At 47.6% G+C, this 27,505-nt stretch overlaps 1 protein-coding gene and 1 long non-coding RNA gene across 2 annotated transcripts in view; one reads left to right on the top strand and one right to left on the bottom strand.

Moving 5' to 3' along the window:
* The first annotated feature begins 633 nt into the window (after positions 1 to 633).
* Positions 634 to 27,505, top strand: part of GRAMD2A (GRAM domain containing 2A) — a 37,578-nt gene continuing 10,706 nt past the window's right edge. The window contains exons 1-3 of the mRNA XM_044925372.2: positions 634 to 682; positions 22,983 to 23,078; positions 24,449 to 24,513. Coding sequence (XP_044781307.1) covers positions 23,034 to 23,078; positions 24,449 to 24,513 — 110 coding nt within the window. The 5' untranslated portion in view covers positions 634 to 682; positions 22,983 to 23,033. The remainder of the gene's footprint in view (positions 683 to 22,982; positions 23,079 to 24,448; positions 24,514 to 27,505) is intronic.
* On the bottom strand, positions 17,327 to 19,129 carry LOC123328179. Its single transcript, XR_006542963.2, has 3 exons — positions 19,001 to 19,129; positions 18,083 to 18,284; positions 17,327 to 17,464 (listed from the first exon to the last, which is right to left on the bottom strand). It is a non-coding gene; the product is annotated as an uncharacterized LOC123328179 (long non-coding RNA).

The raw sequence follows: 27,505 nt of genomic DNA on the forward strand, positions 1-27,505 counted from the left end.
GGAGGGGCCCACATACCAGGTTGATTGTCACACCCCCCAGTGTGAGCTCTAATGCTTGTGCTTTCCCTCTCAAAGTCTGGCCATCTGCAGTCCCTTTCCAAACACCTCCAGAAGCTTTCTGCTTTGGGAGACACTGTGAAATCCCCAGCTCTGGGGAAAACAGATGAAATCATTGCAGACCCTTGTTCAAAATCCCCTCTGGTGTTCCCTACTCACTCCTCTGGTGTGGAGGTGTGGAGAGAAACTCCCTACTCACTTCTCTGGTGTGGAGAGAAACTGAAACTGCCCTGGAGCTTGGGGTTGAGAGGTGTTGGAGGAGGGCGGGAATGGCCTGCTGCAGAGGGCTAAAGGCTCCGAGACAAATGGCTAAAGAGGAAGAATTTGAAACAAGTACCCAACGCCCTCGCTGGGAAGGGCAAAGGATGCAGACCCAGGCCCAGGACTCCGGGACTTTCCAGTCCCGAGGACTGAGCGGTAGGATCTAGGCAGAGCGTGGGGCCCCACCTGGATCTGGAGAGAGGGAGGAACAACCAATGGGCTGGGCCTGTCCCGCGGGAGCAGCCAATGAACGGTCGGGGGCGTATCTTCCGAGGCAGTCAGGAGTGGGCACTTGGTCCCCCGCGCTGTCTGGAGGTTCCGCGATGACAGCTTTGAGTCCGGGCGCGGCCGCCGGGGCGAGCAGGTAAGGGGGTGCAACCCGCGGACCGGGCGCTGGAGCCCGAAGTCCGCCTAGAAGGGACGCTACCCGGCGAGACCCAGCGCACGCCGCGCCTCGGAGGATTCTGCCCGTGGGGCAGGCACTTTCCACCCTGCCGGAATGCGGCTCCGCTCCAGAGCTGCGCCGTGCGGGCCCCGGCGCCTCCCGGGCTGCGCAGGGGCGGGATGTCAGGCTGCCGGCGCTTCCTGCTAGGGGTTCGAACATCGGGGATGATGGACGTCCGGGAGGCACCAGGGAGGTGGAGGGCACCCTCCTCGGGATACCTCCCGTGGTTCACCACCATCCTCCTCTGCCACCGTCGCTGGTCATTCATTCATTCGCTCATTCATTCATTTCCTCATTCATTAATTCCCTAGCCATATGGACCTCCTGTCCCAACTACCCTCAACCCCAAGGGCTAGTCTTTCCCTTCTGGCCCCCGGAAGGTTCAGCCTCTCTCTTCTAACCGGGTCTGCAATTGTAGCGGAGCTCTGCTGCCTAGGAGGCAGCTTGGAGCTGTCCCAGCACGACTCGGCCACACCCCTGCGTCGTGCCTGTCCACGTCGGGCGGGCTGGGGCCAGTCTCTCAGCCTCGAGATCTGTTCCACAGTCACTCTTGGAAGAAGGAAAGTTCTTGCAGCTGGTCAAGCGGTAGGGAGGCAGCGCAAGTGAGAGGTGGCGTTCCAGGTAGGATCAAGAATTGTGGCCTCTGCCCCCTGATGTCTTGGGCCCCTGCGGGTAGGATTATTTGGGGAAGAAGGAGGAGTCAGTGGTTGAAGCCCTCAATTGCTGCCCTTGTCCAGGTCCCAAACCCTACAGCCAGAGCTCTGAAGGGCAGCCTAGCACCCCTGGCCATCCAGCCCTGGGGCAGATAGTGTGGATGCAGTGTGACCCAGTGCCCAAGCCGGACAAGTACGTGGAGCTGGCAGAAGGCTTAAGGGCTCCCTCTGTCCTGTCCTCAGAGAAGCTGGCGAAGCCCTACACAGCTGGCATTTGCCCTTGTTGGCTTTGCTTGCCCCACCCACCCTTGCAGGAATCAGACTCCTAGGGAAAGAATGTCCTAACAATCCACGATGCCTTTGCTCCAATGTACATCTCTAGCTGGCTCTGAAGTCCAGTTCCTTTCACAGCAAAGACTTATGGGGCTTCCGGGAGAGAGGAGTAGAGGGTGTATATCTCCCATCCCCACCCCCATTCTGCAGTGAGAAGGAGGGTTTGCTCCTTCTGTAGTCTTCGGATCGCACAGACAGACACTCGGGTCTGAGGTTGTGGTTCTATAGGCCCAGTTACGGAGAAGGCGATGGCACCCCACTCCAGTACTCTTGCCTGGAAAATCCCATGAACGGAGGGGCCTGGTGGGCGGCAGCCCATGGGGTCGCTAGGAGTCAGACACGACTGAGCAACTTCACTTTCACTTTTCACTTTCATGCATTGGAGAAGGAAATGGCAACCCACTCCAGTGTTCTTGCCTGGAGAATCCCAGGGACGGGGGAGCCTGTGGGCTGCCGTCTATGGGGTCGCACAGAGTCAGACACGACTGAAGTGACTTAGCAGCAGCAGAAGGCCCAGTTAAGCAGTGAATATCTCTGGGACAAATGGGCAGATATAGAGCACAAAGCTGACAGAAGCTGCTACTGAGCTTACAGGAGCATTTCTGCAGGGGCCAAACCAAAGTTCTCATTCTTGACTTGCCTTTGGGAGAATTTTCTGAATAGCATAGTGGGGTCAATCTAGGTCCTATCCAGGCCTTGATGTTACTGATTGCTTTGATGTTTCTGAGCTTAGCTGGGTCCTTGGAGCTTTAGTGTAGACCAGGAGGGTCTGTGTGCCAATCCATCCACCTAAGATCCCTGAGGTTGAGGTCACCAGTACTCAAGATGGGCTCTGCCAGCCAGACTTCCTGAAGTTCTTCCACATGCCTGTTTGGGTGGCCCCTCCTAGTCCTTAACCTGGTTAAGTTGCGGCTTTGGCCCTTGAATGCCACATACCATACTTATCGGACCAGCATGAAGAGCCTTTCTTGTCAGAATTTCCTATTTTGCAATGACCTGGGACAAGTCAGGTCTCCTTTCTGGGCCTGCTTTGCCATTGTAAGGTAAGGAGAATGGATTGTAGGCTCCTTAAACGGCTTTTCTGTGCAGCCATTCAGTGATTCTGCTAACTAGCCTGTTTCCCCCTTAATTTTTGAAGGTATTTTATCTCTTTAACATAATTACTTCGTTGCCATGACTACCTACAGTGTTGAGACCCATGAAGCATTCCACTTTGGTAACCAGGGTCTGAGTCCAGACACCAGAAAATAATTTCCTTTTTTCTTTCCTGAGAAGTGAAAATAATTCCACCCAATTCAGCAGCCCTCTTTTAAGCAAGGGTAAGTTTGGCATGAAGTCAGCCTTGGCCGCTGTGCTGCTATTCACCTGGGCTGCAGGGCACGAGTCTGTCACCACCTGTTATCACCAACCTTTGAAGCTTTGATTAATTCCCCAGCTGTTTACTAATGTAGGAAAGGAAGGAGGATGGGGACATCAAGGAAGGGGATGGAGCTTCCTCTGTAATCAAGAAGTACCTGGGCTTCCCTGGTGGTCCAGTGGTTAAGAATTCACCTGCCAAGGCAGGAAACACAGGTTTGATCCCTAGTCCAGGAAGATTCCATATGCCATGGAGCAACTGAGCCCATGGGCCACTACTACTGAAGCCCAAATGCCCTAGAGCCCATGCTCCGCAATAGCAGAAGCCACCACAATGCAAAGCCTCTGTACCACAGCTAGAGAGTAGTCCCTGCTTGCCACAACTAGAGAAAGTCTGCACACAGCAATGAAGACCTGGCTCAGCCAAAAACAAGAAACAAACTAATTTAAAAAGAAAATTAAAAAAAAAAAAAAAGTACCTGCTTCTCCATGGAGTCCCTGGTGGCCAAAGCACAGAAAGAAGGTGCTATTCCCAAGAAGATAAGCCACGACAGGGCAGGCTGGTGCCTCCCTTCTCCCCACCACAACCACACATTTTCATTAGTTTACAAATGCTTGGTCAGGAATTTAGGACTGGGGTGTTTAATAATCTATGGAGGTTGAGCCAGTCTCTAAGTCTTTGTCCTAAATTAGTGTTTCCCTCAAGTGATGTTTAAAATCTACTGGGAAAGCACATTGTTAATTTTTATTTTGTTTATTTATTTTTAAATATTGATTTATTTATCTGGCTGTGTCAGGTCTTAGTTGTGGCATGCAGGATCTTTGGATGTGGCATGCGAACTCTTTGTGATGGCGTGTGGGATCTAGTTCCCTGACCAGGAATCCTGGGCCACCTGCATTGGAAGTGTGGAGTCTTAACTACTGGACTGCCAGGGACGTCCCCCAATATATTTTAGTATGCACACTGTTCTAGATACATGTAATTTTTTTCAATGTTATATAATGCTATCCTTTGTGTTAAACTTATTTTTAATGTTTTAATAGTGAAATATTTTAATCATTACATAGCCTTTTATTGTATGAATAAACCATACTTTGTTCGTGTTCTATTTTTTTCCTTTTTTAACTACACTTCAGTGAATATTTGTATACATTTAAATTTGTGTCCAATTATTTCCTGAGAGTAAATTGTTTGAAGTGGAATTTATGGGTCTGTCGGGTATCTACAGGTAAACGTATGTATCTATTCACATACTGCTCTCCTACACAGGAGTGTGAGACTGTCCATTCACCAAAATGTTGATCAACCATAGATGTTATTACACTTTTAAGCCTTTGAAATTTAATAAGTAAAAAAAGATATCACTTCTACTTTTTTATTTTTAAATATCTTTATTATTTTTGTTGATTTTAAAGATATTACACGCCTGTTATAGTAATTTCAGACAAAACAGAAACTATTGAGAGTGAATTCTTCCCTGAGATATCATCACTGTTGTTTGATACAGAATTTTTTTTATTGTTTCTTTTCTTTGTTTTACTTTTTTATACAGAATTTTTAATTTTATAAATGGGTTATATTTTTTTAACTTTTATGTTGGATTAAAAATGTTGATTAAAAATGTTGTGATAGTTTTCAGGTGAGCAGCAAAGGGACTCAGCCATACATATACATGTATTCATTCTCCCCCAAACTCCCCTCCCATCCAGGCTGCCATAACATTGAGCAGAGTTCCCTATGCTATACAGTAGGTCCCTGTTGGTTATTCATTTTAAGTGTCTTTACAAATTCTATTTATTCATTTATGGCTGCTCTAGGTCTTCATTGCTGCTCCCAGGCTTTCTCTAGGTGCAGCGAGCGGGAGCCACTCTTCATTGCAGTGTACGGGCTTCTCACTGTGGTGGTTTTTCTTGGCCTCTAGGGCTAGAGAATGTGGATTCAGTAGTTGTAGCTCGTGGGCTCCAAAGCGCAGGCGTAGTAGTTGTGGTACATGAGCTTAATTGCCCTGTGACACATGGAATCTTCCTGGACCGGGGATTGAACTCGTGTACCCTGCATTGGCAGGCAGATTCTTTACCACTGGACCACCAGGGAGGTCCTGGTTATCCATCTTAAATATAGCAGTGTGTACATGTTAATCCCAAACTCCCTAACTTTCCTTTCCCCCTGTTCCTCCCCTCTGGCAACCATAAATTCATTCTCTAAGTCTGTGAGTCTGTTTTGTAAATAAGTTCATCTATATCATTTCTTATTAGATTCTGCATATAAGGGATGCCATATGATATTTCTCCTTCTCTGACTTACTTCACTGAATATGACTATCTCTAGGTCCATCCATGTTGCTACAAATGGCATTATTTAATTCTTTTTAATGACTAAGTAATGTTCCATTGTATATATGAACACATCTTCTTTATCCATTCCTCTGGCAATGGAAATTTAGGTTTCTTCCATGTCTTTGGCTATTGTAAACAGTGCTGCAATGAACACTGGGGTGCGTACATCCTTTCAGATGACATTTTTCTCCAGATATAGGCCCAGGAGTAGGATTGCAGGGTAGCTATATTTTTAGTTTTTTAAGGAACCTCCATACAGTTCTCCCTAGTCACTGTACCAATTTATATTTCCTTCAGCAGTGTAGAAGAGTTCCCTGCTTTCCACATAAATGGGTTATATCTGGGTTACTAACTTAATATACTTTTTGCTAAACAACACATTTTTTACTTTTTTTCCATATTAGCACATGCAGCTAGCTATACTCTATTTTTTTAGTCAATTGCATAGGAATCGATTATATTGGTAAAATACTATTTTGGTATTTCTACGTTTTTCCTCATAATTATTTAATTTCCTCTTAATTTATAGGAATATAAATTTTTGCCTACTTATCCACTTATTTCCTTATAACAAGTTGCATGAAATGGAGTTTTAGGGTCAAAGGATTTACATTTCTTAAAGCATCTGATATATGTCAGAAAGGTTAACTTAGTTTTAAGTCTCATGGAAAATAAGAATGCTTATTTTTCCACATATATCCTTGGAAATATTGAGCACTCTGGTTTTTTTTTTTTAATGTTTATCAGTAAAGTAGGTAAGAGAGAGCTCTCTTCTTTTGTGACTTGCCCATTCATATTCTTTGTGCACTTTTCTATTAGATTGTCTGCCTTTTTCTTACTGACGTAGATGAGTTATCATTTAAAAATGCCAGTCCTTTTTCAGAGAAGGCAATGGCACCCCACTCCAGTACTTTTGCCTGGAAAATCCCATGGACGGAGGAGCCTGGTGGGCTGTAGTCCATGGGGTCGAGAAGAGTCGGACACGACTGAGCGACTTCACTTTCACTTTTCACTTTCATGCATTGGAGAAGGAAATGGCAACCCACTCCAGTGTTCTTGCCTGGAGAATCCCAGGGACGGGGGAGCCTGGTGGGCTGCCGTCTATGGGGTCGCACAGAGTCAGACACGACTGAAGTGATTTAGCAGCAGTAGCAGCAGTCCTGTTTCAGTTTAATTTTTTAATATTGTTTCAGTCAGTTCAGTTCAGTCACTCAGTCATGTCCGACTCTTTGCATTTGTTTACTTCACCTTTAAAATTTTTATTTATTCGTTTTGGGTGCACTGCGCAGTAGGTGGGATCTTAGTTCCCCGACCAGGGATGGAACCTGTGTCCCCTTCAGTGGAAGAGCAAAGTCTTAACCACTCACCACCAGGGAAGTCCTTTGTCAGTTTAAATTTTTAATGTAGAGAGGTTTTTAATTTTTATGCAATTAAGTATTTTCTTTTATGTGTTCTGGGTTTTCTATCTTGCTTAGGAAGATGTTTCCTTATATAGTAATATTCTATTCTATTTTATGGATTTAGAAAATATTTGGACGTTTAATCTACCTGGAATTTATTTAGTGTATTTTTATGAATGGTATGAGGTACCCAGTTGTTCCAATATCATTTTTTGGACAATCTCTTTTTCCCTTACTTATGTGAAACAGTTTCTTTTTAAAAAAGATTTTACTTTTGATGTGGGCCATTTTAAAGTCTTTATTGAATGTGTTACAATATTGCTTCTGTTTTATGTTTTGATTTTTGGCCCTGAGATCCTAGCTCTCGCATCAGGGATGAACCCACACCCTCTGGACTGGAAGTCAAAGTCTCAACCGCTGGACAGCCAGGGAAGTCCCGTGATTCCTTCTTATATGCTAAATTCTCAGATACCCATAGACCATGCTCTGGCCTCCTTCTTACAGTCTATTGATCTATTAATTTTTCCTAAACTAGTAAATATTTTAATTGTTCCAGCTTTGTAGTTTGTTCTGACATCTGGTAGGGCAAAACCCTTGCATGACAGTTGGGATAAATTCGCTTCTTTAAAACTTTCAATCTTCCCACTCAGGAACAGTTTATCTTTCCACGTATTCAAGTCTTCTTCCATGTTATTTTTAAAATGCCTGTGGTTTTCTTCTAGATTTTTCTACATTTTAAAAGTTTATTCTTGGGTAACTTATACATGTTGTTGCCACATGAATAGAATCATTTCCCCAAATATATTTTATAACTGTTTATTGCATGAGAAACTATTGATTTTTATGTTGATCTTGTAACCACTAGAATAACAATTAAGTCTGTGAGAGTGTATTATTATGTGTCTATCTTCATCACAGCTCTGGCTGGCCCAGTGTCCAAATATGAGAATATCTGGGCCACTTTCTTATGATTTTTCCAGTTGAATATATATTCTCTAGGTAGTTCATGTTACCATCTTACAAAGAATAATCATCTCTTTTTAATATATGAACCTTTTGTTTCTTTTTCATGCCTTTGTGCAATGACTAGAGTTCCAGAACAATGCTGAATAACAGTGGCGAGAGCAAGCCTTCTTAGGGGTTTTCCACTAGCTGAACAATCTGGGGCTCTCCCGGGAAAAGAAGGTCCCAGGATCCAGTAAGCTCTTTCAGTTCAGTTCAGTCAGTTCAGTTGCTCAGTTGTGTCCGACTCTTTGCGACCCCATGAATTGCAGCACGCCAGGCTTCCCTGTCCATCACCAACTCCCGGAGTTCACTCAGACTCACATCCATCGAGTCAGTGATGCCATCCAGCCATCTCATCCTCTGTCGTCCCCTTCTCCTCCTGCCCCCAATCCCTCCCAGCATCAGAGGCTTTTCCAATGAGTCAACTCTTCGCATGAGGTGGCCAAAGTACTGGAGTTTCAGCTTTAGCGTCATTCCTTCCAAAGAAATCCCAGGGCTGATCTCCTTCAGAATGGACTGGTTGGATCTCCTTGCAGTCCAAGGGACTCTCAAGAGTCTTCTCCAACACCACAGTTCAAAAGCATCAATTCTTCGGCGCTCAGCTTTCTTCACAGTCCAACTCTCACATCCATACATGAACACAGGAAAAACCATAGCCTTGACTAGACGGACCTTTGTTGACAAAGTAATGTCTCTGCTTTTGAATATGTTATCTAGGTTGGTCATAACTTTCCTTTTTATGTATATATATATATATATATATATATATATAACTTTCCTTTAAGAGTAGGTTATCGCCCAGGAATCGGAACCCTTACACAAGCACGGGTACGGCTTGGGGAGCCTAGTTAGCAGAAGCCTGGGCAGGGCAAGGAGCTGGATCCTGCCTGGGACACTCCAAATCCGGACCAACTACCGGGTTTGGGTGCTGGAGGGGGCGCGGGCTCCGTTTCCAGGGTGCAGGAGGTGCTCTACTCCACCAGCCTCTGGTCTACGCAGGCTTTTGCTCTTCCGCCTAGGGACCCACCGGCCGCATCAAGGGGTGCGCAGGGCAGGCAGGGCGGGCTCTCTGGCGCGGAGCCCTGCGTTGCTGGAATTCTGGGTGTGGCTGCGCTCTTGGCGCCGGGTGCCTGCGGGCTCTTCAGCCCTTCCCAGGGCAGAAGCAGAAAATGGACTTGTGGTTCGCGGGCTGCGGCAGAGACACGCCAGGGGCAGAGGAGCGTCAGGTGAGGGTGGCTGGGGAAGGCTGAACCAGGCAGGGAGGATTCGGGCAACGGCAGCGTCTGCTTCCTCCACCCCCGCTCAGTCGGGGTGAGAGAAGTACAGTCCCTTCTCCTTCCCATCCCCCAGAATCTCTGTGGCCTTTCGCAGGATCCGAGGTCGGTGTGGCGCTGAGCTGGCCGGTGACCTAGGCTTCCAGCTGTGTTCGGCAGCATCCTCACTTGTGTTCAGAGGCCTGTGCTCACTGTCAGTCCCTGGGATGCAGTCACCAACGTGGGAGGGAGCAGGGAGGAGCAGAGCTTCGGGTGTGGATTCAGGCTCCCCACTGCCGCGTGGATCCTCTCCTGGTCGTGGACTGCCTTTCAGCCTTCCTGCAGTTTGGCCTCCCAGCAAACTTCCTGCTTTCCCATTCCTCCTTTTTGAAGCACTCCTTTGGCTTCCACGACAACCTATACACCTGGTTTTCTTTCTGCCTCTTGGGCCACCTTCTCTTTGTCTCCTTGGGGCATTCCTCTTCCTCCTCCACACAGACTTTTTCTTTTTAAAAAATACTTAGTTTTATTTATTTGGCTGTGCTAGGTCTTAGTTGCCACACTTGGGATCTTGATATTCATTCAACATGCAGGATGTTTAGTTGCAGCTTGGGAACTCTGAGTAGTGGCACGTGGGATAGAGTTCCCCATCCAGGGATGAAACCTAGGTCCTGTGCCCTGGGAATGTGCAGTCAGCCACTGGACCACCAGGGAAACCCCTTCCAACCCAGTCTTTAAGTGTTGTAGTTCTTGAGGTCCCCTACTCTCCTCTCCAACCCCCATCCTTCTCATGGAGAAATAACTCACACACCATAAAATTCATCCTTTCAAAATGTGCCATTCAGTGACTTTCACTGTATCCACAGAGCTGTGTAACCATGATCATTGTCTAATTCCAGAACAGTTTAATCATCCCCCCAAATAAGCCCTGTGTACCTTAGTCACTTCCATTTCCCCTTCCCTCCAACCCCTGGCAACTACTGATTTACTTTCTGTCTCTGTGGATCTGCCAGTTGTGGACATTCCCTGTACATATAGTCATACAATATGTGGTCTTTTGCAACTGGCCTTTCACTTAGCATAAAGTTTTAAGGTCCGTCATGTTGCAATATATATCAGTACTTCATTCCTTTGTATGACTGAATTATGTTCCACTGTATGGATATACCACATTTTGCTTATCTATTCATTAGCTGGGTGTTTGGGTTTCCATTTTTTGGCTATAATAGTAATGGTAATAGTAATAATAATAGTAATGGTAATAATTATCATAATGCTATGAGCATTCCTTTTTTGAAAACTTTAAAATTGTAGTACAGTTGATTTATGATGTTAATTTCTGCTGTACAGCAAAGTGATTCAGTTATATACATATATACATTCTTTTAATACTCTTTTCCATTATGGCTTAGTATAGGATATTGAATACAGTTCCCTGTGTTATACAGTAGGACTTTTTAATTTACTTATCCTATATATAAGAGCTTGCATCTGTTAATCCCAAACTCCCAGTCCATCCCTCTCCCACCTGCCTTCCTTCTTAGCAATCACAGTTCTGTTTTTTTCTGTGAGTCTGTTTTGTAGATGAGTTCATTTGTGTCTTACTTGAGATTCCACATATAAATGATATCATATGGTATTTGTCTTTCTGTTTCTGACTTACTTCATTTAGTGTGATAGTCTCTAGGTCCATCCATGTTGCTGCAAATGGCATTCTTTCACTCTTTTTATGGCTGAGTAGTATTCCTTCGGAGAAGGCAATGGCACCCCACTCCAGTACTCTTGCCTGGAAAATCCCATGGATGGAGGAGCCTGGTGGGCTGCAATCCATGGGGTCGCTACGTGTCGGACACGACTGAGTGACTTCACTTTCACTTTTCACTTTCAGGCATTGGAGAAGGAAATGGCAACCCACTCCAGTATTCTTGCCTGGAGAATCCCAGGGACGGTGGAGCCTATTGGGCTGCCATCTATGGGGTCGCACAGAGTCGGACACGACTGAAGCGACTTAGCAGCAGCAGTAGCAGCAGTATTCCATTGTCTATATACCACATCTTCTTCATTCATGCACCTGTTGATGGACATTTAGGTTGTTTTCATGCTGTGGCTATTAAAAATAGCAGCCAAGTGCTGCTATGAACATAGGCTTGCGTGTATCTTTTTGAATTGTAGTTTTGTCTGGATATATGCCCAGGAGGGGATTGCTGGATTATATGGGAATTCTGTTGTTAGTTTTGAGGAATCTCTGTACTGTTTTCCATAGTGGCTGCACCAATTTACATTCCTTCCAACAGAGTAGAAAGGTTTCCTTTGCTATGAGCATTCTTGTACAAGATTTTGTGTGCATATGTATTTTCAGTTTTGTGGGGTATGTACCTAGAAGTAGAATTGCTGGGTCGTATAGTAAATGTTTAACCATTTGAAGAATCACCAAACTGTTTTCCAAAGCAGTTGCACCATTTTACAATCCCAGAAGCAATGTATGAGGGTTCCAATTTCTCCTCATCATCACCAACACCTGATATAAATCACAGCCTCTTGGGGATGTAAAGTGGTATCTCATTGTGGTTTTGATTTGTATTTCCTTGATGACTAATGATGTTAAGCATCTTTTTGTGTACTTATTGGTCATTTGATATCTTCTTTGGAAAAGTGTTTATGTAACCATTTGCCCATTTTTAGTTGGATTATTTGTCTTTTTATTGTTCAGTTTTAAGAATTCTTTTTTAAAATTTTAATTGTTGGATTAAAAAACACATAACATAAAATTTACCATCTTAACCATTTCTAAGTTCATTTGTACAGTTCAATAGTGTTAAATATACATATTCATATTGTTGTACAACCAGTTTCCAGAACTTTTTCACCTTGCAAAACTGAAACTCTACATCCATTAAGTAACTCTCCACCCACCCCCACCCCCACCTCACCCCCAGCCTCTGGCAACCACCACTCTGCTGTTTTTATGAATCTGACTACTCTAGGTCCTTCATATAAGTAGAGTCATAAAGCATTTGTATTTTTGTAATTGGCTCTTTTTCACGTAGTATAATACCTACAAGGTTGTAAGAGTTTTTAAATATATTCTAGATACTAGTCCCTCATCAGATCTCTGATTTACAACTATTTTCTCTCATTCTGTTAGTCACCTTTTCACTTTTTCAATGATATCATTAGCAGTACAAAAGTTTCTAATTTTGATGTAGTTCAACGTATCTATTCTGCTGTTTCTTGTGTTTGGGTGTCACATCTTAAGAGATTGAGAGTCAGGAGCAAAGAGAACATCTGTGTTCTCACTTGTCTCCAGCTCTTTGTGAAGTTATGGATGGTTACCTGCTGCCCATGGTTTTCCAGGCAAGAATACTGGAGTGGGTTGCCATTTCCTACTCCAGGGGATCTTCCTGACCCACGTCTCTTGTGTCTCCTGAACAGCAGGCAAGTATCTTACAAGACTGTTGCCTAATCAGAGATTTACACCCATGATTTCTTCTAAGAGTTTTAGCACTGACATTTAAAAAAAATGTATTTATTTATTTGGCTGCATTGAGTCTTGGTTGCGGCATGCAAAACCTTTCTTGGTGGTGCACGGTCTGTCTATTTGTGGCACATGGGCTCTGGAGCAGAAGAGTTCAGTAGTCGGGATGTGCTGGCTTACCTGCTCCACAGCATGTGGAATCTTAATTCCCCGACCAGGGATTGAATCTGTGTCTCTTGCATTGCAAGGCAGAATCTTTTTTTTTTTTATTTAATAATTGTATTTATTTATTTAGTTTTGGCTGCGCTGGGTCTTTGTTGCTGCATGGGCTTTTCTTCAGTTGCAGTGTGCAGGCTATCATTGTGGTGGCTTCTCTTGTTGCAGAGCACAGGCTCTAGGGCACTCGGGCTTCAGTAGTTGCAACTCGTGGGCTCAATACTTGTGGCTCCCGAGCTCTACAGCACAGACTCAACAGGTGAGTTAGTTGCTCAATAGTTTATAGGAGTTAAACTCAATGACTTTATAGGAGGGAGGCAGAGTGGCCGGGCTTAGTTGCTCCAAGGCATGTAGGATCTTCCTGGATCCTGCATTGGCATGTGGATTCTTTACCACCGAGCCACCAGGGAAGCCCTGCAAGGCGGATTCTCAACCACTGGACCACTAGGAAAGTCCCAGCTCTGACATTTTTGAGTTAGTTTTTGTACATGCTGTGTGATAGGGATCCAACTTAATTCCTGGCCTGTGAATATCCAGTTGTTCCTGCACCATCTGTTGAAAAGTCTGCTCTCTGCCCGACTGTTCTGGTCTTGGCACCCTTATCCATAGCTTCTCTTCTTTAGGGGAGAATAAGATTCCCTGAGGGATCTTCCTAGCTCCTGTACCCATTCATGGGCCAATAACTCAGGAATTTCTCCCTTCAGCCTGGAGTTTTCTTCTGAGCTCCTCACTCATATATAACTTGACATCTCTACTTAAATGCTTCTCACATATCTTTAAGACTGAACTCATGATTGTTTCCCCTGCTTTGTCTCAGCAAAACAGACCGGTACCTATTCGCTTAAGCCAGAAATCTAAAATCATATTTGATACATTTTCCCTTACATCCCACATCCAACTGATCACCAAGTCCAGACTGGTTCACAATTGCACTCATCTCACACGCTAATAAAGTAATGCTCAAAATTCTCCAAGCCAGGTTTCAGCAATATGTGAACCGTGAACTTCCTGATGTTCAAGCTAGTTTTAGAAAAGGCAGAGGAACCAGAGATCAAATTGCCAACATCCGCTGGATCGTGGAAAAAGCAAGAGAGTTCCAGAAAAGCATCTATTTCTGCTTTATTGACTATGCCAAAGCCTTTGTGTGGATCACAATAAACTGTGGAAAATTCTGAAAGAGATGGGAATACCAGACCACCTGATCTGCCTCTTGAGAAATTTGTATGCAGGTCAGGAAGCAACAGTTAGAACTGGACGTGGAACAACAGACTGGTTCCAAATAGGAAAAGGAGTATGTCAAGGCTGTATATTGTCACCCTACTTACTTAACTTCTATGCAGAGTACATCATGAGAAACGCTGGGCTGGAAGAAACACAAGCTGGAATCAAGATTTCCGGGAGAAATATCAATAACTTCAGATATGCAGATGACACCACCCTTATGGCAGAAAGTGAAGAGGAACTAAAAAGCCTCTTGATGAAAGTGAAAGTGGAGAGTGAAAAAGTTGGCTTAAAGCTCAACATTCAGAAAATGAAGATCATGGCATCTGGTCCCATCACTTCATGGGAAATAGATGGGGAAACAGTGGAAACAGTGTCAGACTTTATTTTTGGGGGCTCCAAAATCACTGCAGATGGTGACTGCAGCCATGAAATTAAAAGACTCTTACTCCTTGGAAGGAAAGTTATGACCAACCTAGATAGCATATTCAAAAGCAGAGACATTACTTTGCCAACAAAGGTCCGTCTAGTCAAGGCTATGGTTTTTCCTGTGGTCATGTATGGATGTGAGAGTTGGACTGTGAAGAAGGCTGAGCACTGAAGAATTGATGCTTTTGAACTGTGGTGTTGGAGAAGACTCTTGAGAGTCCCTTGGACTGCAAGGAGATCCAACCAGTCCATTCTGAAGGAGATCAGCCCTGGGATTTCTTTGGAAGGAATGACGCTAAAGCTGAAATTCCAGTACTTTGGCCACCTCATGCAAAGAGTTGACTCATTGGAAAAGCCTCTGATGCTGGGAGGGATTGGGGGCAGGAGGAGAAGGGGACGACAGAGGATGAGATGGCTGGATGGCATCACTGACTCGATGGATGTGAGTCTGAGTGAACTCCGGGAGTTGGTGATGGACAGGGAAGCCTGGCGTGCTGCAATTCATGGGGTCGCAAAGAGTCAGACACGACTGAGCGACTGAACTGAGAGATCTATGTATCATGAATCCCTCCTTCAACTTCCATCACCATGACTGCCACCAAGTCTGAGACATTGTTTCCCTGCTGGAATATAATCTCCTAAACTGTCTGTCTCCATGGAAAATTCTAAACATATACAAAAGAGGAGACTGGGACTTCCCTGGTGGTGCCGTGGATAGGAATCTGCCTGCCAATGCAGGGTTCAATCCAGGAAGATCTCACATGCTGCAGGGCAACTCAGCTCCTGCACCACAACTACTGAGCCCATGCTCTGGAGCCTGTGAGCTACAGCTACTGAAGCCCACGTGCCTAATGCCCATGCCACGCAACAGGAGAAGCCGCCACAAGGTGAAGTCCGTGCACTGCAAGGAAGAGTAGCCCCTACTCCCTGCAACTAGAGAAAGCCCTTGCTAAGCAACAAAGACCCAGTGCAGCCAAATAATAATAATAAAAAAAAAAGAATGAATTAAAAAAAAAAGAATCACAGCCACTCTCTGGGTATCAAAAAAAAAAAGGAGGAGAGTTGTAGGATGGACCGCCCCCCCTCCTCCATCCTAGGCTCCTGGCAACTTCTCCTGGGATCAGAGTTCTTCTGACCACAGAGTCAGTGACCATGTATCCATCACTACCAACTAAAATAACTACCAACATAAGGTTGTCCCCATTTCATCAATACTCATCCTCTACGCCCCCTGTCCCACACCGTTTTGTATTTGAAACAAATCTGTGTCTTAGGGTGATCTGTGTTCATGTCCATATATGCCAGCTCAAACAGATGCTGCTCCATACTCTTTTAACATACCAAATTACTAGTGTCTTTTCCCTTTTAAATCCCTTCATTGGTTCCCCCTAGCTTTTAAGAGAAGGACAAAAACCCTTACTGGGGCCCACTGGGCCCTGCATGATCTACCCTGCCTACCTCTCCAGCCCCATTGCTCATTACGTCACTGCTCACCTCTACCTTCCAGACACAAAGGCTCTGTTTATGTTTCTCCTAGGTGCTATATACGTCTGGCCTCAGGGCTTTTGCACATCAGAAACCCTCTAAACAGTGGTCTCCAACCTTTTTGGCACCAGGGACCAGCTTCATGGAAGACAATTTTTCCACAGATGGGTGGGGGGGATGGGTGGTTTCAAGATGATTCAAGCACATTATAGTTACTGCGCACTTTATTTCTATTATTATTACATCAGCTGTGCCTCAGATCATCATCAGATCCCAGAGGTAGGGAACCCCTGCTCTACAATGACCCCTCCCCAGTACCCTCCAACCCTCCTCTCCCCTGCCAGCCCCTTGGACTGACTGGCATTGCCATCAGGGCAAATGCTGCTGCTGTGTCTTCAGGGAAGTCCTCCCCTCTCTCTGCAGTTGATTCAGGGCTCTTGATGAGGTGATCTCAGACACTGTGCTTTGCCTTCATAGTACACATTACACAGTTATAATTATGTATTGATCTCTATAAATATTTGTTTCACGTCTGCCTCTCCCACCAAGCCTTTTGGGGATAGTAGTTTGCCTCATGCCTTTTCGTACACACAGCACTTACACAGAGCTAAGTGAGTCCAGGCATTCAATTGGAGTTTAGAGGAGGGAGGCAGAGCGGCCGGCAGCCTTTGAGGGCTATGATGTTGCCAGCCTCTCCTGGGGTCGGCGTTCTTCTGACCACAGAGAGCCAGTGGCCAGCTTCTGCTCACCCAGTCCTGGGCTCAGCTTTGTTGTTCCCTCAGACAACATTTGCTTTCTCTCCTGGCTGGAGACTTTCTTGCCCCTTTGCTGAGGAGTAACTGAGGCTCAGAAGGAGACAGTGGCTTCCCCAGGGCTGTGAGAGGTTCTTTCAGGCCTGCCTCCCTGTCTTCTTGTCCCCATGCCTGGGGTCTTTTGGGACCCTGAGACCTCTCAAGACCCCCAGTGCTCTGAGAAGAGCCGAGTGGGTTCCCAAAGCTAGCGCAATTCTGAGATGGGTGTCCCAGAGTGCACCGCGTGGGATCCATGGATGGACAGAGTTGACTTGTCCCGGGAGCAGCCACCCCTCCTGGCAGCCTGGAGCATCTGAGGGTGTCTGTGGGCCCTCCGCCTAGCAGGCCCAGCGGAAGGTGGCCCCCAGGAGCACAGGAGTGCTCTGTTTCTTAATGAATGCAAGTCTGTGTTTAGACCTGAATGACCAGCTTCTAGTCTGGAAACAGCCAGGCCCCAAGTGGCCTGCCAAGAAAAAGTGGTCTGTGACCAGGTCCAGGGGTGCCAGCTCACCCTGATTCTGCTCCAGCAGTGGGCACAATGGGACGGGGCCAGCGACAGGCAGGTCACTCTGCAGGACCAGCTCCCTGCTCCATCGTAGCCTGGGCTTTGTAGGAAATCCTGGATGTCTCCCAGAGCGAAGATTCCAGGTTTCGGCCGTTTGTCCAGCAGTCTCCCTGGTGACTGTTCACAGTCTGCAAGTCTTTGCGCTCTGGCCAGGAAGGGGGCCAATTGTTGGTCTCAGACCTCTGGTAGGGGGAGAAGAGAGGACGGGATCCTGAGTATGGCTGGGTCTGAGCTCTGGGAGCACCTCTGAGCTTAAGGGGGTGGGAGACTGTTCGTGAGTGCTGCCCCAGGTGTGAAGAGGGCCTTTCAACAGCTGCTGTCCCCAGGAAAAAGATTCAGTCACATAGGACACGTATGGAGCTTTGTGGGCAGAGTGGGGGTGCTGGTGGTGCCTCCATGTCTGCTTCCCATGGGGCACTCAACTCTAGGCCTCCTTCAGGGCACAAGGTGGGACGAGGCAGGTGGCGCAGGGTGCAGGCAGGGGTAGGAGGCTCAGTGGGCAAGGCTGGGAGAACCTGCCCCTTGACCAAGGCTGGGCCATGACCTCTCTCAGATCCTCACAGGAACCCTGACCATCTGCAGAGAGAGGGGATTCTCCTCTCTTTACAGAGGAGGAAGCAGACTCAGAGGAGGGGCCTGGGGGTCAGCGGGGAGGGAGCCAGAGGCAAACTTGAGCGGTTGCCCTCACTCCAGATTCTTAGGTTTGCATCCCAAGCCCCCACTGATGCTAAAGAAACTACACAGAGGAGTTTCCTACAGGAAGCATTTGTGTATTCAGTCAACAGTTATTGAGCACTTACTGTATGCCTGGAGTTGTGCCAGGCCCTGGGGTAAGACAGGAGGAGGGGAGACAAGCCACAGCAACAGGCAAGGCGGCAAGGAGCTCTCTAAGCAGACGCAGGGAGTGGGCACAAGGAGGGAGTGGTCTGCGTTCCTGGAGGCACAGGCTGGCCAGGCTTCAGGGGGAGAGGTGCTGAGGGATGGCAGCGAGGGGGTTTCCACCTGGGGCAGGAGCAGCTTAGGTGAGTGGGGGCCCTGACAGGGCTGGGAGCGGTGGCTCATTAGCATCGCTCCCAGAGGCGAGGAGGAGTCAGCCTGAGCACTTTGTCCCCATGAGGAGCAGGGCCATCCTGGGCGGGAGGTCAGGGGGCAGGGAAAAGCTGTGGGGCCCTTTAACCAGGGCTGGTCCAGTCCAGCAAACAGCTTGACTAATGAAAGAAGTTGGGACCAGCCTAGCTCTCGGCCCTCCCAGCTCCCACTCAATGGGAGGACCCAGGGTTTCTGAGATCCGGGGAGGTAGGAGTTCTCGTTAGCACCAGAGCTCAAAGGGGTCCTTGTTCAGGCTGAATCCAGTTGCCCCAAGTGGGCGGGGCCAGCCCACATCTCCTGAGCAACTAGCTCTCCCAGTTTGTTTGGTTCTTGGAGTCAGGAAAATAAAATCTGGTGGACGGGTCTTATCTAAGGAACCCTACTTACGAGTGGGGCTCCTGCCTGGTCATCTCAGCTCAACAGAGTCACTCTCTGCCTCCCCGAGACCCCTCTACTGGCCCTATGGGGAGAGGGGGGGCCTGGCCCTGCAGCAGGAAAAACTCGAAGAAAGGACAGAATTTGGGGCCCCCAAGCCCCTCCAAGCAGTGTGTGCACTTTTCAGCCAGACTGAAGTTTGAATTCCATCTACACTACTCTCCAGTTATGTGGTCAAGAGCAAGGAGCTTTACCTCTCTGGGTCTCAGTTTCCTTATCTGTGTAATGGGGATGATTCATCTCCGTTGTGTGACTAGAGTTGGACTGATTAGGGGAAATCATGAGCCAGATTCCTTCACCTCCTCCTTCCTGAGGGCTCCCTTGTTAACAGGGCCAGACTTGATCTGAACCTTCCTCAGAGCTCTCTTCCCTCTCCTGGTCCTGAAGGCTCATTGCGAGTATGGTACCCCCAGCTGTGAGTATCAGACCTCTATGGAGTCCTGACCCGCTGCCAGTGAGCCCAGCTGAGCTTCCCTCCTTCACCCGTGGGTGAAGTGCAAGTTGTACCACCTGCCCCCATTGTGTCTTTTTTTTTTTAACTTTTTAAAATTTTATTTTATTTTTTTTGGTAAATAGTGGGGTGACACTAGGCAATTATTTCTTTTTTTTAGTTTATTTTTTAATATAAATTTATTTATTTTAATTGGAGGCTAATTACTTTACAATATTGTATTGGTTTTGCCATACATCAACATGAATCCGCCATGGGTGTACATGTGTTCCCCATCCTGAACCCCCTGTCTTTTATGTCTTAAAGGACATCATATATCTGTCCTCATGTGTGGTCTTTGGGCAAACCAGGTGTAGGGGATTTTGGTCTTGGCTGCAAGGGCCTGGGCTCTGGAAGGAGAATTGAAAGTTAAGGAGCAGGCGAGGGGAACAGACCCTCTTTGCTGTCTCCCAGATGGAGCGCTTGGCCCACGGCCCACCTGCTTCTTTCTCTCTTTTAAAAAGATATTTACTTGGCTGCACTAGGTCTTAGCATTGAACTTAGTTGTGGCACGTTGTGGAATTTTAGTTCCCTGACCAGGGATGGAACCCGGGTCCCCTGCATTGTAAGGGCAGAGTCTTAGCCACTGGACCACCAGGGAAGGGGTTACCAGGGACGGCTCCACCTGCTTCTCTGTCTACTCTCTTCCTCAGTCTAGACCCAGTCTCCAGTGCACCCAGTGACTCTGGCCAAGCACACATGCCGCTCCCTCCTGTCGGCTCACTGCCTCTGGCTGCCCACCTCCACCTCCCGTATCTCCCAGTTTGGATTCATCAGAAAGAGAACCTGACGGGCCAGCTCAGTTTTTCACTCTGAAGAGGCTGCTGGTCGGCTTGCAGGTGGCTTTGCTCAGGTCTGGAGCACACCTGTGGTTCTGTTGGCCTCGGCCAGGGTCCTCTGTACAAACGGCAGTGTTGGGAAGCCGGGTCTTTGATCCTCCATGTCTCCCATTATTTCGAAACAGCTGAAGGCTGTAAAGGGAAACTCAGCATATTCCTGGCCCAGGGGTTCTCGGAAAGCTCCTGGAAGGAGGATTTGTGACTAGGCTTCGCGCCTGCCACACCCTTTGCCAGGGTTGCTGAGCAGGGCAGATGGATTGGCACCCAGCATGTGGCCCCCAACTCAGAGCCCCATCCCTTACATTCAGTGTGGAGTTCAGTTATGGGATTCTCTCCCCCTGCCTTTAAAAAAAACTTTTATTTACTTAGCTGCCTTGGGTCTTAGTTGTGGCATATGGAATCTGGTTCCCTGACCAGGGATCAAACCCAGGCCCCCCTGTGTTGGGAGCGTGGAGTTTTAGCTACTGGACTACCAGGGAAGTCTTACCTTTTCTTTTGGGTGGAAAGGGTGAAGCTGTTGTTGTCTTGCATATGGACATAGGAAAATTATTAGAAAATAAGTGTGGTGCAGCTTCTGTGTAAGAAATAAAAGAGTGATTTTTTGCAAAGGGAGATTGCCTTTCGTCTTCCGGTTTTAGTGTTTTGATTGAACCTGACTCTGAGCTCAGTTGATGAGCCTGACTCTGTCCACATGATTCCAGTTTCTCCTGGAGAGAGGTCTTGTTAGCCAGTTTTGGGGCGGTATGTGGGGACAGTGGCCCCAAGAGAAAGCTAGGGAGGCTCTTGGGAAGGGCACAGTGTAGTTCAGGCTGGCTCTGACACATGGGAAGGCAGGTCTTACTTCCTTGGCACAACTCAGTAAATGAACTCTGCGACTTTCACAGATGAAAGAAATCTCTATTAACAGTGTGATTCCCTGTCTTGCCAAGGATGTTCCTGGAACTCTGGAGGGCCAGGTGGAGGCACAGGAGGGTCAGGGCCCCAGGTCCAGAGCCCAGGCAGGAGGATCAGCGATGGAGACCAGGAAGTCCACGTCTCCCTCTGAACCACAAAGAAAGGAGGGGTTTAGAATCACCTGAGAGCTTTTAAAAGTCTGAAGTTGAAACTCATGACCCGGCAATTCCAATCCTAAGTGTTTATCTGTAGGAATGAATACTGTGTCTGCCAGACAGGTGCTGGAATGTTTGTAGCAAGGGTTTTGTAATAGGCAAAACTGAAAACTCAACAGCAACATGCCCTTCAACGGTAAAATTAATCAATCAATTGCAATCTGTCCATATACTGGAATTCTAAAGATTGGTGAAAATGCACAGTTTGCAACCACACGCAGCACTGTGGATGAATCTCGCAAGTGTGTTGCCGAGTAGAAGAAGAACATGTACCATATGATTCCATCCATAGAAAGTCCCTGAAGAAGCAGAGACAATCCGTGCTGCTGGAATCAGGCTGGTGTTTATCACTGACCCAAGGTGGGGGGTAGGGGCGATAGGACTGGAAGAAGCAGGAGGGGCTTTGTGGGGGCAGGTTTTCAGGTTTGGTCCATTGGCAAAATACATTGCACTGTACACTTATGTGCACTCTTTAATATGTAAATGAAATATCAGTAACAAGTTAAAAATGTGTAGTTACCTAAATGCTATCCCCAGAGATTCTGATTTAATTGGTCTGAGAACAGGGCTCAGGCATCACTTTTGTTTGGATGGTTTTTCAAAAAGCTCTAGAGGTAATTCTAGTGTGTCCCCAACAGAGTTAACAGAATGGTCTCTTTTCTCTGTGAAGTAAGTGGTGAGCTGTGTGTTGAGAGGTAGAGCTGGGGGAGTTTGGAGGTGCCCTAAGGTCTAGGCCATGGAGCCCCAGTGGCTGATGTTCCTTCCAGGATGTATCTGTCCCTCAGTGGCTTTTTCCGTGGTCTGTGGCTTTGCATTCTCAGGGGCTGCTGCTGTGTTTTCTGTTTGGAAGAGGTCTCTCCTTGGACCAACCGGGGCCCAGCATCCTGGCTGCTTGCAGGAGAGAGTGGAGCTGTGCTTGGCCTTGGGAAGAGCTGACAGGACCCACAGGATGCTCTAGCATCTCAGATGGCCACTAGGACACAACTCGGGAGAGTGTGTGGACACCCACCCTGGGGGAGGAGACGCCCAGGGGGCCCTCCTGTGACCACGGAGTCCTAGCTGGTTCACACTGTCAGGCCTGGCCAAGTTTTCCACTTCAGCATCAGCCACGGGCACTGCTGCCGCCTGAGGCTTGAGGAGCCCTGGGGGGAGGTTGTGGGCGGGGGGCTGGGTAAGCCAAGCGGGTGTTGCCAGTGAGCGCTACTGTGAGGGCAGGAGTGGCCCAGCCTGTGCTTTCCCCCACATACCCCGTCCCATGCTGTCTGAGCCACTTTATCCTCTTCTGTATGGCTTCTGCCTCCCACCTGAGCTCCTTTTTGATTATTCAGCCAGCACAGACTGAGTGCCTGGTGCTGCTGGGCTGGGCTGTCTGCCTGCTCCACAGGCTGGGGCTCCTGGAAGGGCCCATCTGTGGGTGACCCCCATCTGCTCCTGTCCACCACCCCTCCCCTTACTGCTGGGCACCCATCATTCTCTGGACCTCCTTCACTCTTTTTATAAAAAATCATTTACTTATTTATTTGGCTGCACCGGGTCTTAGTTGAGGTATGCAGGATCTAGTTCCCCGACCAGGGATCAAACTTGGGCCCCCTGCATTGTGAGCTCAGAGTCTTAGCCACTGGATCACAGGGGAAGTCCCTCCTTCACACTTACTGTCTGGCTTTTTTTTCTCCCCTTCTCTGTCTTCAAGTGTCAACATGTCTCTTTTTTGGTCTCTCCTTCATACTCATTCCTTTAGCAAACATTGGGTGCCTACTGTGTGCTGGGGGTACAGAGATGTAGAAGACACATGCCTGGAGGAGCTCAGATGTCTAAACAGACAAGTACTGGGATGGTAAGTGCAGGAGCAGCAGCGTGAAAAGAGGGGCAAGGGACCACAGAGGAAGGATGCCCGGCTCTGCTGGGGGAAAGCTGGGAAGGCTTCACAGAGGAGGTGATAGCTGAGCTGAACCTAGAAGGATGATTGGGGAATTCTCCAGGTAGATAAGCATGGCAAGGAATCCCAGGAAGAGCCAACATGCAGGGCGAAGGGGCTCCACTGAGTTGCATGGGTGAGGCTGGAAAGGAAGCAGGAAGGCCAGCTGAGGAGGCAAGCAGGAACTCCAGGAGGAAAGTTAGGAGGTGGGGTGGGGGGTGGTTGGCAGGCTCAGATCTGGGCTGCAGATGGCTCTGTTGGCAGTGTGGATGTGGGAGAGGGCCAGGTGTGCAGGGCAGGGCGGGGGGTGGTGTCTTTAGGAAGCTGATGCCAGCATCCAGGAGAGAGATGATGGTGGCCTTGGCTTGCCTGGTGCAGCAGGAGTGGGGACAGCGTATGGCATCGTGGCTCTCGGGGTTCTGGGGGTTGATGGGGTGTGGGGTGAGTTGAATACTCTGGCTTGGGGAATGTGGAGGATGAGGCCTTTCAAGGGGAAGCAGATTTGGGGACATGATACTGAATTCACTTTGATGGATCCGTCTAGATGGCAGGCTCTGCCGCTCAGGAGAGATGAGGTGTTACCGTTAGGGATTTGGATTGGAGAGTGTCTGCCTGGTGCAGGTATTTTGAGTCTAGGGGAGCAGAGAGAGAGAGAGAGACAGAGAGAGAGAGAGAGAGAGAGAGAGTGAGAGAGAGAGAGAGAGAGAGAGAGAGAGTGTGTGTGTGTGTGTGTGTGTGTGTGTGTGTGTGTGTGTGTGTGTGGTGTCCCTTGAGACTTTGTCCCTGGGGCCTATGGGAAGCGGCGAGGCTCTGCATCTCCGGCTCCCCTTTGCACTGCCTCTCTCTCCCTCTCTTAACCTCCTCTCTGTGTCTCCCCTTTCCTGAGGGGCCTGGCTCCTTTCCCGACATCTCTGAGTGCTAGCCGCCTGTACCCTCCCTCTCAGAAGCTCTCTTGGGCTGGGCAGGTTCATACCAGGCTCATGGGGTGATAAGCTCAGCAAGTATTTGTGGAAGGGATGGGCAGGTAGCCTGAGTTTTTCGGGCGTGAGGCCCAAGGGTGGGGCAAGCACAGCTGTATCCCCCAGATCAGCATCTTGCTTTCCCATCGGGCTCAGCAGAGTGAGAGGGCCTCATCTGAGGAATTTCCAAGCCTTTGCAACTCCCTTTGCTTTGTGTGTGTGTGTGTGTGTGTGGTTTTTTGTTTTTTTTTTTTTGGTTTGTTTTATTCTCAAACTTTTATTCTAGCTGTTTCCCTCAGATGTCTGGTAATTTTTTTTTTTTTTTTTTAGCTGCGTGGCATGTGGGCTCTTAGTTCCCTGACCAAGGATCCAACCCACGTCTCCTGCATTGGAAGGTGATTCTTAACCACTGGACAAGTCCCTATAACCCGCTTTAATGTCCAAAATACTGAGCCTTCCCCGCTCCACCCTCCTTAAGACAGTAATGACGTATTTTGTAGCTCTGGTTGAAAAAATAGATATGGATTTGAAGACCCCTGATATTAATTCCACAGTCTGCATGTGGAGGTGGGATGGGGTTGCCCAGGCAGGAGGTGTCGTTCACAGCCCAGAGAGCAAGAGCGACTTGGTGGAGTAATTCTCTATGGGAACAGAGGCCGCCAGCAAGGTCGGGGGACTCAGGCTGGCCCCCCACTCTCCAGCTTCCTGCTCTTGCTGTCTCTTTCCTCTGGATCAGAGCCCTGTTGCTCCTTGCATGAACCCTGCCTGACTGGTCCTGTTGGTGAATTCTTTTTTCTTTTTAGATTCTTTTTTTTTTCCCTTGTCCTTTTTCTCTCTATATATATATTTATTTTCTTTTTCTTTTTTTTTTATGTTGGTGAATTCTTGATGACCATTGCCCCAGACCTAGCTTTTCACTGGACTTTGCTCCCGTCTCTTTATTTCTACTCATCTAAACAAATACTATGGGAAAGAAGATGAATTAGTAGAGAGTCTGATTTGAAGATGATTTTGAAACCAGTGCAATTCTGCCATATCCAGGGTCTCTGAATCAACAGCATTATCAGGATGACCAGGAGGAGCTGTTTTTAATCGATGGATATGAAGGATTGGCTTTTGACCACCATGGTCATCACATGAAAAGAGGTTGCTACTGCTAAGTCGCTTCAGTTGTGTCCGACTCTGTGCGACCCCATAGATGGCAGCCCACCAGGCTCCCCCGTCCCTGGGATTCTCCAGGCAAGAACACTAGAGTGGGTTGCCATTTCCTTCTCCAATGCATGAAGGTGAAAAGTGAAAGTGAAGTTGCTCAGTCGAGTCCGACCCTCAGTGACCCCATGGACTGCAGCCTACCAGGCTCCTCCATCCATGGGATTTTCCAGGCAAAAGTACTGGAGTGGGGTGCCATTGCCTTCTCCGTGAAAAGAGGTTACTTTTAGTTTAAACATATTTGAGATGTTTTCCCCTGTTTTCTTTCTGTTATTTTCTTTTTAAAAAAGTTTTGGCGGCACTATAGTAAATGTTGGTCCACTGTAAGCACGTGGCATCTTAGTTCCCTGACCAGGGATGGAGTCCACGCGCCCTGCATCAGGAGCGTGCGCCCTGCATCAGGAGCGTGCGCCCTGCATCAGGAGCGTGCGCCCTGCATCGGGAGCGTGGTCTTAACCCGTGAACCACCAGGGATGTCCCTCTTTCCATTCCCGTTTTCTTCATGGAGATGCTGCGGGAATCACAGCAGCCTTCTTTTGTTATTCTCATGGCCCTTCTATCTTCCAGCTTCTGTTTTTGATCTCGCTTACACTGTCTACACATGTCACAAATGTGAGCTGCACGCTGGTGTTGCCCTAGGCTCAGAGACTGCAGTGATGGCGGAAGTGTCCTGGAGCGCCTGGATGACGGCGGAAGTGTCCTGGAGCGCCTGGAGATGGGCAGTTAGAGCTCACCCACAGGCGTCTGAGAGGAGCCTGAGGTTCGGGGCAGTGCGAGCCCGCAGCAGGGCTCATCATTAGGCTGGGGAAGGGCCCAAGGCAGGCGCCCCTTCCTGAGGTCTTTGAACCTAAGGATGAGTTAGGTTTACTACAATCCATGCAAAGGATTGAGTATCCATGCAGGGTTAGGTGAGGAAGCCAAGCAGGATTGCAGTCCCACCCAGTTGGTGAGGCTCAGCTTCCTTTTCTCTGGGAATCTGGCTGTAACTTTGACTCTGTGTGTCATCTGAGCTCCTGTAGCCCTGGCAACTTCAATCACACTTTCTAGTACCTGAGTGACAGGCTTCCTGCCTCTGAAACCATGGCCCAGCTCCTCCTCCTTCCTCTTGGAGTTTTGTTTTACCTTTGGTTGTCTGGGCCGGAATGTGTTCCTTAGAGTGGAGCCCACACCTTTCTTCTCTTCCCTTGAGGCCCAGAGGGTTTCTGGGCTGCAGGGTTCAAGCTCATGAAGGCTTGTTCGACTTGTGCTCACTTGCCTCGGGGGCCTCTCCTATCGAAGCACTCAAAGCAAGAAAGGAAAAGAGATGAAAGAGAGGGCTGGAATCTGCCACACAAACATTAAACACAAATATAGGAGCAATACCACAGACAGAACTAAAAGGCAAATAGGGGAAATATTTGCAAAAATGATAAACTAAGGATGAATCTTCTCAACAAAGAAGGTAGACAAATCAATAAGAAAGACATGAAGACACTTACAGATACTTCACAGATGAAATCCCAGTGGTCAAAATGTATTTGGCAAAAAATGTTGACCCTATCAGTAAGCAGAAATAGAAATGAAAACAATATATGTTTATTTATCAATTTTGCAAGGTGAGAAAAAGATCACAGCCAGTGTAGGGCCTGGATGTAGGGCAGTGGGCACCCTCATATAGTGCTGAAGGCCGTGCTCCCCATCCGTATAGCATCCGGAAGGCATTTTGGAACTGGGTCTAAAAGATCCTAAGAGATGCTCATTCTCCATCCACTAATTTTACTTCTGAGAATCTATCCAAGGAACAAATAGTGACATGGGGAATGTCTCATGAAATCATGTTAAGCCACAAAACCAGGGCATACAAGTTATGTGATATATAATCCCACTTACACAAATTATATATTTATGAATAAATATTTTCTTTGAGTGACTTGGGGGAGAACTTTTTTTATTTTTGGCCCTGCCCTGTAGTGTGTAGGATCTTAGTTCCCCCTCCAAAGTGAAAGTGCAGAGTCCTAACCACTGGACCACCAGGGAATTCCTGGGAATTTCTTTCTTATGGGTGATTTTTAAGAACCGTTTTTATTTATGTATTTTTGGCTGTGTCAGGTCTCAGTTATGGCATTTGGGGTCTTTCATTGTGGCACGCAGGCTTAGTTTCCCTTCTGCATGTGGGATCTTAGTTCCCTGACCAGGGAT

The sequence above is a fragment of the Bubalus bubalis genome, chromosome 11 (genome assembly GCF_019923935.1).
Source record: "Bubalus bubalis isolate 160015118507 breed Murrah chromosome 11, NDDB_SH_1, whole genome shotgun sequence".
Taxonomy (NCBI): domain Eukaryota; kingdom Metazoa; phylum Chordata; class Mammalia; order Artiodactyla; family Bovidae; genus Bubalus; species Bubalus bubalis.